Genomic DNA, 16,858 nt, shown 5'->3' with positions numbered 1-16,858 from the left:
GTTATGAAGTAACTTTCATGTATTTCATGAAATTAAATCTTAATTTTAGTAAAATACAAGTATCAACATGAGAAGCCCTCCAAAATATGTCATTAAATTTTGTCAAGTAATCATGCATAAAAATTTGTATGCCTATGTATTTTCCTTAGACATATCATTTAGCAGCAAAATTGCTGTGTCAAAATGACACATTTTCTCACTGTCTCACAATGGCCCACTAGTGTGGTATCAACATAGACTAATTGCTTGTCCTACAAATCATAATTTGTTTTGCCAAAGATTCCTCTCAGTAGCATGCAAAATAAGGCCAAAGGTAATCCCATTGATTAGTGTCGTGTGAACTCAGCACCTTTCAACAATGAGGTGAGCATGCCGTCCCATTAAAATTAATTAATTACCTTTTGCCATTTGGGAACCATTTAAATTTGTAAAAATGTGCCTGGGCCAGGCAAGGTTAATTGGGCATTTAGTTCTCAGAGCTCCCCTCAACACCCAGGAGGAGCTTGTCCCTAAAACAGAAGCAGGTTCTTAATAAAAGTGGCACAGTGACCCCTCCAATAGATAATAAATGGTTTCTTGTCTTTGACCCCACCCATCCTGATACTGATAAATGGATGCATATGAATGTGTCTACATAATCTTTCTCCATCCTACTAAAATCCCTAGAAAGTAGAAGAGGAAGGCTAAAAAGGTGTTCCTGGCTTGTGTTTTGAAACTGTGATCATGGTGCGTGTGTGTGTGTGTCTCCCCCCTGACAGAGACAGATGGAGTGGGAGCCACCAGATTTACCAGAGGAAGCAGTTTATAGAATATTGTCAGGGGAGAGTAGGCAGTTTCTGAAATACAGCTTTCAAGTCACAGCCATCAATCTCGCCAGTGCCTGTCTAGATCAAGCAGACTGGAGAGCTAGTTTGTTAGTGATCACAAAAGATGAGTGTGTTACGCTACACTATGCTGAGGCCTCAGAGACAAAACAGCCGCCAGCAGCTTCATGCAAAGAACTAAGTGGTAAAGGTGAAGCTGTCGGTCATCAGTATGTAAATAAATTGCCCCATTCTGTCAATCAGACAGTGAAACTAGGGCAGTGAAACTGGAGGTCCTGTGTTAATGAACAGCCTCTTAGGACTATTTGCAGGCACATATACATTGGGGAGTAGCAACATGTTAAACAAATTTGACCAACCCCATTTTAATCCAATGAATGTTAACCCCTAAAACATTCTATGCTAACATAATGAACGCGATGATAGTAATTTTCTTCCAAAAATGTAGTATTTCCTTGTTTCACCGAGACATCACATGAACAAAGAAAAACAATATACCTCATGCTATACTCATGAAGTGTGTTTTATAATGATTAATTATTACAAAGATTGGTGGGGTAGGAGGAGCAAAGCTCATTCATTTTGTGCCAAAAAGGGCAGTGCTAAGAGTTTTAAACTGGTTAATACTGGGATTAATAAAGTCATAAAAATATGACAACTGATATATATGCGGTGGCGGTGACATTTTTCTCATCTTTTGTCAGGCCAACTCAAACTGTTTATGTAAAATGGTGATGATTAACAAAGTTGTAATGACAAACGTCAACTACTGTAGAAGATTATAACAGTCCAAATGACAGACATGTGTCATATGGATGGATGGAAATGATATAATACTTCACACATAAACTGAGTATTTACTGCTGTTATGTGACTTAAAATCTGAGTCAGACTTTCATGAAGAAGCACAGAAAACCACATATTCCATCATTCATCATTCACAAGACAAGAAGGTGGAAAAAGGGAAGTCTGAATCCTTATTAACACCAAGCTGCAAGGCAGTGATACTGGAAATGCCATCCATGTCTCTATTTCTTTATCACCAGTGAGCTGTTAATAGATTAAACCACTGAGTTCAATATAAAAAAAGGGGGACAGCATTCTCTTCCAACGAAATCCATCAAATTCCATCAAGACCATAACGTTTATCCTGCTGTGCAATGTCCCGCTTTTGTACGCCTCCAAATCTGATTGGACCATATGGCGAGGCTATGATGATAGAAGTTATACTGGAAATGAATGTTATGTACAATATATAAAATAAATACACAGTATACACTGCGGTCCAATAACCTTAATAGTTCTAATAATAGAAACCATGTGTTACTAGCACTGTGTGTGCACAAGTGTCCAAACTCACCCAAAATGTATTTTCAAGCAGCAATTGAGGAGCCCAGGAGAACCTTGAAAGAAAGAAATAACATATTTCAACACAAAAAAGGAGATGAATTCATCATATGGGTCAAAAAAGCAAGTCTAGAAAGAACTTTAACTCTCACCTTGAACTGAAAGTATATTGTTCTTGCAGACAAGAAAATGTTTAGAATTCACAACATTACAGGATGTACTGTGTACATGATAAACCTATGACTACATCAACAGCATTTCCATTTATCACTGCTAGTCCAATGATTACTGCAGTTACATCAACACCTTCAAAATCAGTGTGAACATCAATCTTATCATTAGTGCAGAACCTACCACTATAATATCATCAGCTGGCAGGTGATACTTCAGGTTTATAGCACAGGATTCTGTCATGCATGTGACTTTGTTTCTTAAATCTACATCCAAAAGGTAGAAGCATAAATCTACCATAAAAAGGATGGGATGAACACTCTGGAGTAGTTTGAGTCAGTCTAATTACTCCTGCTAAATGTGATGCCTGAGTCTAGCAGAGTTGCACATCAACTTCCTAAGTACCCAGGACATATTTAGATTCCACAGAAGGTACAAACCTGTTTTATTTTAGTGCTCAACAAAAGTATGATAAAACCAGTCACTGAAGAACAGATGCTGAGATAGAATAATGTAGGAAATTATAACACTGCTTTTCTGGTTTGTGGTTGTTAAATGAGGAATTGCAGTGTTCAGTTTACAACTTCTGGTTTGCACATAGAGATGCATGTGTACATCAAAACAGAAGACATGTTGAGAATAAATAGATCACTGTAGTCTTTGTTGGATGATATTATCTCTGTGGTTATGGTTCATGAAATGTGTTTTCTGAATTATTAGATCTTTTGTGCAACTTTGATTGCATTAGACTTGTGCCTTTGTATTGATCACAAAACTGCCATGTTAGTATCTGATTTATTGTGCTGCTGTGCTATTTTGTGCTTTGACTCATTATTTCATGTGTTCTTTGCAAATTTGTGATTTTGCTCTGCACCTGAGGGTCATCATAAATAACACCACAGCTGAACCCAAAACATCATAATATCAAGACAGGTCCTCAAACCACACTAGTTTTCACCAAGCACAAAACTGCATTAAGGTGTTTCAAGTCATTTTATTCTAGCTGTGAGCCATATGACAACATTTTGCACCTGAAATACTCTATGCTGTTATTTTTGTGTGGCTTGTCACAAAATTCACTCTGTAGAATGCCCTTAACATTGGCACTCACACATTTCTGTCATCCACAGCTGTTAACAAGATTCTAGAATAACAACAGCCTTGAGGTGTTTACGGTGTAGTGTCTTCAATTATCAGGAGAGCTACCTGCCAGGTTGTGTCTAATTCCTTGCAAGGCGAGAGTGTACACTAACAAATGTGTTTATTCCTGTCAGCTGTTTTTCTGCCCAGAGGAAGGCACAAACAATAACAATACAATTAACAATAAGTTCACCTGTTCCTTGTTAATGGGCTTTATTTAGTTGACATTTGAGGCTGGATTGTTTCCCCCACTTATCCATTATATGAGGGTATGTGTTTTCATTGTCCCACTTTTTATCATTCTAGTCTGCTTTCCTGTTGTCTGGAGGCTCTTGGTTTAGTGAACTTTAAGAAATATGTTTCTTTTCTCTTTTCGGTGCTTCAAAACATAATCAGTTCCTGTGAAGTGTGTAGGAAATGGGAATCAAAATATGATTTTGCACTTGTAAATTCCGTTGTATCTTATTTTAGATTTTCTTTTCTATGCCTTGTGACATATGTTGTTGCTACATGTTTCTGATAAAGAGTCACAGAGCAATGATTCTCTGCCAAACTCCTATTGGATGCAGTATCTTTGATAGAAAGCATATGTTTCCTCGAGTCTGTTCCTGTGCTGTACTCTGCCAGGTGTTGGCGATGAAGTTTCAGACACTGACTGTACCACAAAAATATATATTCAAGACACTAATTTAAGCATGGTTACATGCAGTAAATAAAATCAGAGAAGCAACTTTTGCTTGTTTAATGAAAGCAAATAATTCTGTGTCAAAGGGAGATTATTGTAAATTGTTTGTATTATAATTATGTAGCTTTTTAAAATATTTAAAGTGATGTGCTGTCACGGACACACCAGGCTCCACTACACCACACACACACCGCACTCCCTCACCCGAGTACTAATCTCAGTCACCTGTCACCTATCACACACCTGCACGTAATCAGCACTTCATCTCACTATAAAACCCCATTCATCACCTCAGTCAGGGTCTGGTCTCGTTTGGAATAAGGACAGAACTTCTAATCCTACTTCCACAACGCCACGGACTCACCTACGTGTCTACAAAACTTCTCCTCGTCTCCAGAGCTCCGGTCTCGGTCCCGAACATCTCCAGACTCCAGTTTGTGTCGCTCCAGATCCCGGTCCCGTGCATCACCTCTCTCCAGCTTGTGTCTACTGAACCCCAGAACTCATCTCTGACCAGTTAAAGCCTCTGCACATTTCCAGTTACCTTTGTTTACAATAAACTATATCCGTATCATCTTGGTGTCTCCGGTCTGCTCTGTCCGTAACATGTGCACTTTCTTTTACATAAATATATTCACATGGAGAGCATTTAGGCTCGATGGCTTCTTTTTAGGTGTGGGTGACTACTGCATGTGAGCATACATAATAATGAGATATAATAAACTGCAATGGAGTACACAGGAAACCATGTTGCTTTAGCTGTTCATGCTGTTCATATTCACTATGGACATATAGTATATCTAAAATAATTCTGAATACCTTTAATATTCAGGAGGAACTTTTAACAACGTTATTACAGCTAAAAAGTATTAATTTAAACCCTAGAGGAATGATTTATTTGCATTGGCAAGTTGTGACTAAATTACATGAGTAAACATAAATTATCAAAAAATAACCATGCACTGTCAATGCAATTCACTCTACATTATTTCTATTTTTATGTTTGCTTATGTGATGTTTATCTTCGTTAGCCTTGTTGTCTGTTTACTTGTGCATCTAAATTGGTAGTTTCCTGTATTTTTGTCCTGTTCATCCGTTCCTGGTGTGCATGTGTAAAAGTGTACTAAGAGCTGCTGAAAACCTCCAAGTCAAATTCCTTATATGTGTTAACATACTTACAGAAAAAGTTGGCTCTGGTTTTGATTAGTAACTGTTTGACATTGATAATTTACTGGCTTTATCCCAAAATGAAGGCCTATACTGAAAGTTAGCGTTTCATACATTTTCTAAACACATAACGCTATACTGCAGGAATGTCACAAAAAAGAGGAGTTTATGGTTTAGTTCCCACCTGCAAAGAAGATCCTAACGTATGAAAGAGCTCTTAATTGAATTTGGCAGAGAACAGTTGAACAGATAAGATGTTGGTTTAGCAGCATGTACTGTACTAATGGCAAACGTGTCTAGTGAGCCTGTCTCTCACAGAGAGAATATGCTGACAGGCACCAAAGCAGTAGGTGTGCATTCTTAGAGAGACCAGAGACCTCATTAGGCAAATTGATAGTTTCATGTCTGATTAGGTCAATTATTTTCAATTCAAGAACATTAAGAAATCAAATGTGTCATTAAAGAATATTAAGAAATCATTTGCAGTAAACAAGAATGGGAGGATAGGAGGTGGTCACTGAGAAGGTTTTAAAAAATCTATCATGTCAAAAAGAAAGTAATGATTATCTTTATTAGCATTGATGAGTTCTAAGATTCAGGTGGGAGCTTACATTTGCAGCTCTCACTCAATAGTGAAGTAAATATCATGAGTTATTAAGACTGTAATATTGCTCAGGAAATTAGCTTTAGGGAGCTTTAGGCAGTTATACAAAATGTTCCACTCCATGACTGTTGCTGCTGTAAATGTCGACCAGGTTATTGTGTTGGTACGGCAGTTCAAATTAGAATTCATGTCATAGAAATCCAATACAATGGCTGGTGAGGTACAAGTGTTAAATCAGAAACAGTGATACTCCAACCGAGGATCAGATCCAGGGTGATACTGTTATAATGGGTATTTTCATGTACAAAGCAAATCATGTGACAAGAATGGGGGTCAGACGCAATATTTAAACAAGTATTGAAATCACTGATAATAAGAAGTAGGGGTTACCAGGTCGTAGAAGGAGCTGGAGGTCTTATTACAAAACCTGCTGAAATCCTCTATCAGTATCTTCATCAGTATCAAAGCTCTTTATGTTTCCTATTTTCCTGATACTTTAGTCTGGCCCTGCGCCACCCATGCAACATTTTACATTACATTACATTGTAACATATTAGTTTCTAACATATAATAAGCTAAAAACAATATAAACAATATGCAAGCTCACACAAATATGATGTTGTGAACGGTGCTAGCACACTGATTGTGTTGTTGGACAAAGACTGATATGTGTTCCACAAGCACCCAAAACTTATTTGACCACACTTGTTCACTTTTTTTGTGATTTGCATCCAAAATAACAGACTCAGCATGACTGTATTGCCTGTCTTTTTGGGGGGGTTCTTATTTTTGGTTTCCTATTCATTGATTTCCTTTGTGGCGGAGACCCTGTGTGGTGTGGCTCTGCTGCTCCTCTATTGGTCTGTTAAACTGCCAGTCATATCTTGCCAGGAATTCTGGAAAGTGACCACAGAACTCAGTAGCACTCCCTAAAAGTAGAAATTAAAATTGTTTCTGCTGTCAGTTTTCATTGCTTATTTATGAAACCTTACTGCTGACTGGACATCCCTATGACATTTATCCAATTACTGTTAAGATCAAGCTCAGAAACTCTGTATCCGTTACCTATAAGTTGCTGGTGCCACTGTACTCCAATATGAGAGAGGGCTAGATTTACTAAGCCTTTTGTGTCTCAATTGAGATGTTTGCAAAGCTCAACGGTGTATGGTATATTTATATATATGGCAGCCAAGGAAATATGTGAGGTAGTTATTTGAACTGCTGCTTCACTACTATTGCATTTAAATTAAATTATCTTAAAAGCTTTCCCTCAGTTTTTTTTGTAAAACCTGTCCTTTTAGTTTCAGTCACAGGGACAACAGAACCATTTTCTTTGAAAAGAAAGGAGCTCTGGAACTAAGCAATCATTATGGCCATCAAATCAAATGTTTTCCCATTTGAAAATATTATGTTCATTCCGCCTTTGCTCTAAAGTCAGTGTTTATAAATTCTTACACTTATCAACCAAAAATGTTGCAGTGCAGATGTACAAAAAACAAAGCTAATCTCTGTGTGCACTGTACATAATGCAATAATAGTGTAATACAAATGTTAATAATGACTGTAACTAGTTTTTTCATTATTATATTTTGCATTTTTTATTACACTATAGCCTGGTGGCAATATTTTATGTAAAATGTAATAACTTGACATACAGTATATTGTAACAATTAATAATTATACTGTATATGCCTAACTGTATTTTCAGTGTTTCATGTATAAATGCTTGTACTTAAACTGCTTGTGCTAAAACAAGGATACCCACAGAGAAACATGGGTTTATAGCTCTGAAACCACGACAGAGGAGTGTCCAGGTGGCACACCACGACAGAAACCTGCAGGTTCAATTCCTGGCAGAGCTTTCTTTGGCTTGACCAGGCATATAAACCAACACAACTGGCAGAGTTATCAGGTGAGAAGCCAGTGAGGGAGCATGTCCAGGTTTTTGCATTGGGAGCTCTGGGTGAGGGTTGAGACCAAATCATATTTCTGTAAAAATGCAGGAATGTTGACAAAATGTTGCTGGGTAACTATAGCTTGCAGAGGTTCACAGAGAAGCAAATAGAAATGCAGGCGAGTTAGTGGAGTTCACCTGTGGTGCATGGAAGAAAATGTAGACTGCTGCCACTTTAATCATTACATGTGTAATTATCTTACCTTCTGATCACTGAATGAAAGGAAATGAAAGGTAAATATTGGTCCCTAACTTGAAAAGTAAATGCATATATTGTGATTTATTTAAAAAATGTGTCATTGCATATTTTGATTGTGGCCATATGGAACTATAGGGCATATGGCACTGGAGCCAGCAATGTTAGCTTAGTTTTTATTATTTTAACCACTTTTGTACTACAGCTTTTGTCGGGGGGAAGAGGAATATCCAAATGACACATGAGACATTTACTAAACAGTTTTCTGTGATGCAGCACAGGAATTTAAAATACGTTTAAATCCATATCATCATCATGTGAGTCCTGTGTGAACACTAATAAACAGCTTAAATGGCACTGTATAGTGGTAGACATTGTTGTAAAGAGTGCATATGATAGCACTGGCTTGCAGCATGAATGCAGTATATTGTTATCTTTAATCTAATCTCTGTTTTAACATTTATGTATTTGTTCATGCAACACATTGTGACATTAGTATTAAGAATGTTATAAGCTACACAAATTATAATATGCAATGCTAAATACAGTACCATAATAGTATACTGTACTGGTACACATTAAAACAAATAAAGCAGATAAAAAAAAAGTGTCAAGTGTCAACTGACAGAATTTTTACTACCCTGTTCATTGCTAAAAATATTGTTATAATTTATATTCATAATTATTGGTATAATTGTACTATTCTTTGTGAATGTGTTCAGTAGGGGGCACTGTGGCTTTTACCAAACTAGAATGTGCAGAAAACCTGCTATCACCTGAAAACTTCAGTGTTGTGCTGATGCAGTTTCAACAGAGACAATATCTTAACAGATTTACAATCATTAGATAGTCTTGTGTCTCCTCACTGAAGCCTTCTCCAGGAAGCCTAGTGTCTCTTTACTCCTCTGAGCATCATTAAAAGAAATTAGATGTTTTGAATGATCCATAAAACACTTGAAATGTATGTAAACATTTGATTGCTGTTTTTACAATATATGTCAAGTTGGTACATCTCGAATTCCCCCTGCAACCCCTTCACGTTGTTGCTGCAGCTGTCAGGTAGTCGCTTACATATCCCTCACATGTCATCAGGGGGAATATTTTATCGTATACTGTGTATGTTAAAGACTGAGAACAGTTCTGCTCTGATGCTTGTATCAACACTGCCATAAACTATTGGAGTGCTGCAAAGACAAAAGCAGGGCATGGTTAACTGGATGAAAAGATGAACAGAACTGTATGATAGAGAAATAAATACAGAATCTGGTGGTGATGAATGCCCACGCCTTACTGAATGTGAATCCTTGAGCACAAGCATTATTTCTTTCACTGCATTCAGCAATCAATAAAATGTGAAGCCACACAAAGAACTGGTTGGCCAAGAAAGAAAACGTTATCAGCAAACGTCACAGACAGGATAATGCTCATGCTGAGAATCTTCTATAGAACCAAAGGCTGTATCGAGAGTATTTTGGCAATGCTTTGACAATGCCAGTATACTAAAAATTAGCTGACTCTTAGGATTTGGTAAATACTCTACATAGAGTATTCACTGCATTGTTGTGTGCGAAATACTAATAATAGTTTCTATAAAGGGAAATGGTACAAAGAAGCCTTGCTCTTCTTATTAAATATAGCCTTTTAATGAGAAATAGATTATTATATGAAACATTCATTTGAAATAAGCTGATATAATGATCTCAACAGAACAGCAAAAAAGTACATAGGCAAGGTATTAGGTGTAAAAATCTTCAGACATATACATGTAAGCAACACTGTGGTAGCATAATGCCATACGAGTAAATGTGCTTGTTTTATGGACTTTGCAGTGCCTCAAAACTAACTTGTAATGTACAGTATGTTTTGACAATATAAAAACATAATACACGCCATAAATTGTCATGAATCTAATTAGATACATGAGACATGGGTGCCCTGTACTTTGTGCCAATATAATCAAATGGAGGGCTTTTATGAAGTAGTCTTTGTATTCCCTTTCGATAATGTTATATTTTATAATATTGTTACTGTAGCAGAGCATTGTTACTGTAACAGAGTTAATATTTACAGATATATTGTACAACAGGGGACAAAAAAATATCCACCATTACTAAGTCATCCTTTGTCTGTCTGGTGGTTGATTTCCCAACATGTACAAACCTCCTTGAAGGTGTAGTTTTCAGGAGGAGATGAAAAGTGTATATTTGATCAACATTTATGGTCTTAAATTCTGAAGCTAATTCAGTGTCACTCTTCTGTGTAACATCTAAAAGTTTTCTTCAGCTCTAAATGTGTTAAAGGGATAGATAACAGGCACTTAATAATAATAATAATAATAATAATAATAATAATAATAAGGTAACAATTTATTTGGATAGTCCACTGTTGATGCTGAACAATAAAGTCCCCTATTTACTGCATCTCTATTGATTACAGGCATGTGGCCATCTCAGGCTTCTTATGCTTAGCTTCAGTATGTCAAAATCAGCTTTACATCAGCTTAAAAGTATCTATTAGGAGATACTGTTAGCATGCAAATGTTACAATGGTATGGATGCTAACATATTTGCAAAAGTGTAAATTCTACCATGTTAACATAAGCATGATAATAAGCTCAACATTCATAACTGAGTGTGACAAACTAGTACAATACCATGGCGCTTTGAAACAGCTAGCAGTAACCATCCAAACCCAAGCAGATGCACTGGTCACGATACAGTACATTTTACTGATATCCACCGGTCCAGATGGCCTCTCTCATCTTGCTGCTTCTGCTTAGCTCGAGGCAGGGCTGCCATCCTATGCAAATTGGAAACAATAGCACTGCAGAGGTAACTGCTCACTCACTAAAAGCATTTTACGGATGTTGAGCTATTCACCTAACAAAGATATAGACTGTGACAACACAGAGAAGAGCCTGACAACCTGAGTCTTAGTCTTACTAAAACTGGCTACCACATATACACTAACCCATTCATTGGAAATCAGGAAACTATTTTGCAGACTACTTAATCATCACCTGAAATTGATTAGATTTGTAGTAATACATTATAGTTACTTAAGTGACTAAGTTGTTATTTATAAAGCACCTCTCAAGCGTTAAAGGTGCTTCACAACAAGACTGGCAACAGTAAACTAAAACAAAAGGATAATCATCATCATACAAAGCCAGACATGATTCTATTAGCCTACGCCACGACAAGAATGCACATCTAGAGACAACTATTAAAGCTGTGGTTGTGGATGCAGTAAAATCTGCAGCTGACAAAGCTACGTCCATAAGAAGCAGAAACAGGTTTTTAAATCATTGCCCCAATTTTGACCACTGTTTTCAAGAGGTCTTTGATTGATTTAGGAATTCCAAACTGAGTTTCATTGTTGTTCCAACCCACATTTAAATCCCAACCCACCATGGTTGGTCCCAGATACATTACATACCTCTGTTTACAGCTGACCCCACAAGACTAGTCTCATCACAATGTAAAAGAACAACAACAACCATTTAAAAGAATACAAAATTAAACAAAAAATACCAAAGCAACCAAACTATAACTACATCAACACAACAGACATAAAAAACAATAAAATAATTAGAAAAAACGGAAAAGTACGAATTTTTAGATGTTATTGTAAAAGCTTGCAACTGGGTTGGCCGCATTTATACAGTACTAGGAGTAAGGTTTTTCCAAAGTTTGGGTGCCATGGCAGCAAATATGAAGTTTCTTCTTTTAAAAGTTCAAACCTATGTATGGCCAGAACTGCTAGGTTATATGACATGAGTGACCTTGCCTTTGTTGTTGTGTAATAAACATGCAGGTAATGGACTGGACCTAAAAATAGTCATCAGCAATAGCAATGTTTCAGCATCGGATTACCCAAATAAAGTGTGACCAACAATACATAGGTAGTGTTTCATATTCCAGTTTGATGATTGCAAGTGTTAATCAAAGTTGCAGCTCTGTTGATGTTTCCAGCAACATGCAAAACAAGGTAAAATTTCATATCTGAAAAGAAAAACAGAAATCTTTACATGTGGCCATAAAAAGCTTACAGATTAAACACTGCCAAAAAGGTATTTTAAGCTTTAATATAACCATTTCTTTTTCTTTTTTTTTTTCCTGTGGCACAACAGAGAAATTCAATGGCTTTACAACACGATTCTTATCCAACATAATATGCCTTCTCTTGTCATCTGTCTTTTTGCTGTGCTCTTATCTAAAAACTGAGAGAATAAAATAAAAACATACAAATGGAACATGTCTTTTCATGTTATGAAGTAAGTACTTTAGGAAAGGGGATGGACTTTATGTCTTACTGTATGTTTACCTCAGGGAAGTGTATGGCTTTAAGTTGTCTTGCAAATGTGCCTGAATGATGAATGTTTACATTTTGCTCTTGGTGCTGAAAAGCTCCACAAATCAGCAGTCACAACATGTACATTTTGCAAAGCTGTACAAAATAGCATTGATTGTTAAATCTTCAGACCACAATATTGCACTCACGCACCAGGAGGTACTGCCTTGTGAAAAACACAGCTTGAATTTCAAACACGGGAAGAAGCGCTCCAAATGCAAGATTTAGCTTAGACTGGAGTCAATCTCAAATGACACATTCAATTAACGAACAGCAATAAGCATCAAGCCAAAAAAAAGTATATGCACACGCGCACATACACACACATTCACCCACATATATATGTATATATAAACAGCTGGCTTTTGTTATTTGACATGACTATCCATTACTGCCCTGCTGTGTGCCTTATGTGTCAGAACAATGACAAAGTGCCTCATAACTCACAAAGAGCAATGCAGATTCGCTGTGGGTTTGAAATGTAATAAAGATTCTATAAGTAATGTGTTGACTACTTACTCACTAGGGCTATTTAATCCTTACAATGTATAAACATTTTTAATATTAAACTGTCCATTATGTCTGAAATATTTTGCACATTAGCTGAAATAAAAGGATATCTGGTCTGCCCTTGTGTTATGTCATTATTCCTTTAAAAATGTTTTTCTCAATAAAGAATGGCAGTTTCAGATATAACCTTTTGATCCCTCAGAGTAAAATCAAGGCCTCTTTTGCACCAGTACATAGATTTAATGTTTTTTTTTTCTCTCTCTCTCTTTTAAGTTCTTTTAGGGAATGACAGACATGCTGGGACAAATATGATACAGTCCTTATAGTGGTTCCATTAATCTTCTTTATCTGCCTGAAATGCTTTTCATCACTGCCTTTTTCCTTTTTCTCTTTAAGAATTATGCTTACAAAGTTAATATTACATCAAAAGGCAGAAAAGGTCCAAAAATGAAAAAGAGAAAACAAAATTAAGATTAATATCCCCTCATAGTTCATTTGTTGGGTGTTTCTCTTTGCTGTCCTTACGTTAATGTTACTATGTTCAACAGAGTTTAGCAGTCAGGTGATCTGATTGTTTTAGTATCTCTGTGCTGTACATGTCCAAGGCATGATTTACTCGAATCATCTCGCTGTTGTTGAGCTTGAGCCTATGCTTTAGCATACAAGAGAAGAGGTCCAGCTGCGGTTTGCCAGGTGCAGATGGAGGGGCAAGGCGGTTAATCCGATCCCTAATGTCCAGTAACAGGAGCATAACAGATGAGGATGAATAGAACTGAGTTCCTTGTGTGTACGACTGGTTAACCTGCTGCACAGCACTACGGAGCAGGTCGGCATTAAAGCGCAGGCTGTAGCCGAACACTTGGATATCAGATATTTTTATATAGATCTGGCGCTTGTTAGGGTCTGCAAGATCCACTGGACCCTGTCCTGTGTCATTGCGTAGGCCAGTTGGGATCTTAGCACGGCTGCGCAGGTAGATGTGCACCGTCTCAAAGAAGGTCTTCCACCGGTTGCCCAGCAGGAGAGTCCAGTTGAAGCACTGGGAGTTCTGCAGTCGTACTTTTTCCCAGCGTGGGTAACCATGTTCCCCAAAGGGCATACTCCAGCCTTCTGAGTGGCTACCACTGAACGGGTTGACATAGACAAAGAACATGGGGTCAATGCTGCTATTTCGCATCTGGCAGATCTTCATTGATAGACCAATTATCATGTGGAGGTAGTCCATCCGGTTTTTGTTACTTTTGAGAGTCAGGGACATGCGCTTACGCCATCGAGGGTCAAAGAAGGTCTCTAGTCGGATCTCATTACTGATGAAAGTAGTGTGAATGTACAGTCGTGAATCCATTTTCTGTAATAGGTATTTGAGTTCCAGGTCCTGAAAGTCCAGATCAGTTTCAAAGCTGATGAACTGCTCGCTACGTTCTGAGTCTACATTCTGGGGCTCACAGCGACCGCGGTACAACTTGTAGCCCTTGTTGCAGGAGCCACATTGTGAGATGTTGGCCAGGCTGCACATGGCACAGCTATTGTTGCCACCTATGACACATGGAATGGGTCGCTGGCATAGGGTGACACCTGTATGGCACACACATGTCCTTTGGCTCTCCAGGAAGGTCCCCCAGAACCCGTTCTCATTACAGTAGAGGAAGGACTGAACCCTGTTGAGCCACTGCATCACAGACCTAGAGAGAGGAGAAAGAAAATCAGGGAACAAGAGTTAACAGTGGTCAGATGGAAAGTACAAAGCCTTATCATATCAACACTATTTTTAGCCCATTTACTACGCATTGTATATGCAATACATTACTGCTGACAAATTTTCCATAGCATATTGTGGTGTTTTTGTGCATTTTTTTTTTTACATTTTACAGAAGATTATTGGCTTTCGTTCATCTTTGTACATTATGACAATCAACTTGCAGATACATGAAACTTATCTGGTTTTAATTATGTTGAATTATCTTTTAATTAATAATAATAATAATGCACTTGAAAACTTTCAAAGGATTTGAATTGAATGCAGTAATATACACTAACTGACAAAAATAAAACCATCATTAAGTTAAATGGGGGTACCTATCTCAAGTAAGCTTCAAGTGGACAAATTAATGGACACCAATGGCTGGAAGGTATAAAATATATATATATATGTTCAAAAATCATTGAAATGCATTAAATGGTTGGGAGCAATGTGTACATGAAAACCATCTAGTCAGGATAGTCAGGGAATAAGATAATGTCTTTCCTTCAAAGGGGATGAGTTGTTTTATTTCTCTCAGGTGGAAGGCATTACTTGCTATTCTTATCTTGTCTCTTCTTTTCCCCTCAGGCATCTTTCCTTGTCATATTGACAGTACTGGAACTTCTTTTCTTACTATAGGAGGTGAATTCTGAATCCTGATTTTTAGGAGAGGAGGGCTGGTCAAGGTTAGCTTGACATGTTAATGAACCTAAGTATTAACTATGATGGATGACATTGCATTCTCAGCAGGCCAGAAAGCCCCCAAGCTATACCCAAAATGAGCCCAAAACATATCACCTATAGAGGACAACGGAAGCACAGTGTTTGATTCTGCTAACTTTGGCTTCAAATTGAGAATGGGATAAAGTGAAGGTGTGCTATAATTTTCTTGATTCCACATTCCCACACCTTCTCCCAAATATTTAGGCTTTCAAGACCTTCATTTTAGGAATTGTAAATATCAACTAGAAGCATACATATGCAATAGCAATAGTTATTTGTCCTTTATTCCCCAACACAAAACACCTTGGCAGAACAAAATGTCAACACATTATGTGGTTATTGAATGGCTGGAATTCAATTCACTGCAATCTGCAAATTGTTGTGCTGGTGATTTTAATCACTACTTAAACTCAAAAATCCATAATTTTGCTATTCCATGATTCCTTTTTCATAGTGCCAATAAATTCCATCCTCCCCTTTCCTTTCAGGGTGTTGTTTGAAATTGTTATTTATAATACTGTTATAGCAGTAGTTGGAGGAATAAATGTGAGCACAGAAAAAAAATTACTTCCTTTGTTTTCTTGTGCTTATAACAAAAATTAAAAATCAACATTAATTGGTCTCTTGTTTGGCAAGAGTGTACCCAATGTTCATTTTTTTTTTTTATATATTAAAGAACACTATGGTGTACTATGTAAAGCCTGTCTTATTCAGAGAAATAGCCCAAAGAAGCACCATGCGGGTGGGTAAGCCAGTATCTTGTTATCACCATCCAATGAGCTCACTTGGCTGTACAATTCTGAGAAAGGGTTTTTCATAAGGAGGACACCATGCATTAGAACATGAAGTAGAATACAAGAGATCTAATTAACGAAGTTTTATAAAACTGATATATAGTGCTGAATTTTATGTATAGTTATAAGCTATTCAGGAACGCCTTTAAATGTTAGAAACATCTAAGTCCTCAAAAACTCTCAGCCAAATTCCTGTTTTGAATTAGTCAGAAGGTTAGTTGTCTCCATGGACAAAAGTAGATTGCATTCAGTCTGGAGAGGAAGTATTCTCTTTATATTAAATCTGGTGAAGGAGAAACTAAATAGCGCTGATCTAATTTCAATATTTTGTCCATGAGTTTGGCTTATTTTTCCCTGTGCAGTGTCTTGATTACAATGATGTGTAAGATAATACCTCTCTGAATATATGCTTTGAGTGTCCTTTGAGTGTTATTTTTGCTCGTAAATTTGTATGGTCAATATGGCTTTTAATCTGCTCAGCAGGTATTTCATCTGATAGAAAGTGCCACACCTTGGTTGTATATATTGGTTTTTATTTGGCATGGTATTTGTTTGCAACATGTCATGACAGCATGGGATAGAGTCTGAAAGCTTCTGTCTCACGCCAAACACGCCAGAGTTGGCAGCCCTAAAATATGAACTATCCTCA

General features: G+C 37.2%; 1 protein-coding gene across 2 annotated transcripts in view; it reads right to left on the bottom strand.

Annotated features, from left to right (window-relative positions):
- Positions 1–9,707: 9,707 nt before the first annotated feature.
- The window catches only part of brinp1 (bone morphogenetic protein/retinoic acid inducible neural-specific 1), a 143,414-nt gene continuing 136,263 nt past the window's right edge, over positions 9,708–16,858 (bottom strand). For both annotated transcript variants that reach the window (XM_044173274.1, XM_044173273.1), the window contains exon 8: positions 9,708–14,633. In XM_044173274.1, the coding sequence (XP_044029209.1) occupies positions 13,493–14,633 (1,141 nt within the window). In that variant the 3' untranslated portion in view covers positions 9,708–13,492. The remainder of the gene's footprint in view (positions 14,634–16,858) is intronic.

The sequence above is a fragment of the Siniperca chuatsi genome, linkage group LG18 (assembly GCF_020085105.1).
Source record: "Siniperca chuatsi isolate FFG_IHB_CAS linkage group LG18, ASM2008510v1, whole genome shotgun sequence".
In the NCBI taxonomy this organism is placed as follows: domain Eukaryota; kingdom Metazoa; phylum Chordata; class Actinopteri; order Centrarchiformes; family Sinipercidae; genus Siniperca; species Siniperca chuatsi.
Note: the sequence above shows the minus strand (reverse complement) of the source record. Positions and strands in the feature narration are given on the sequence as shown.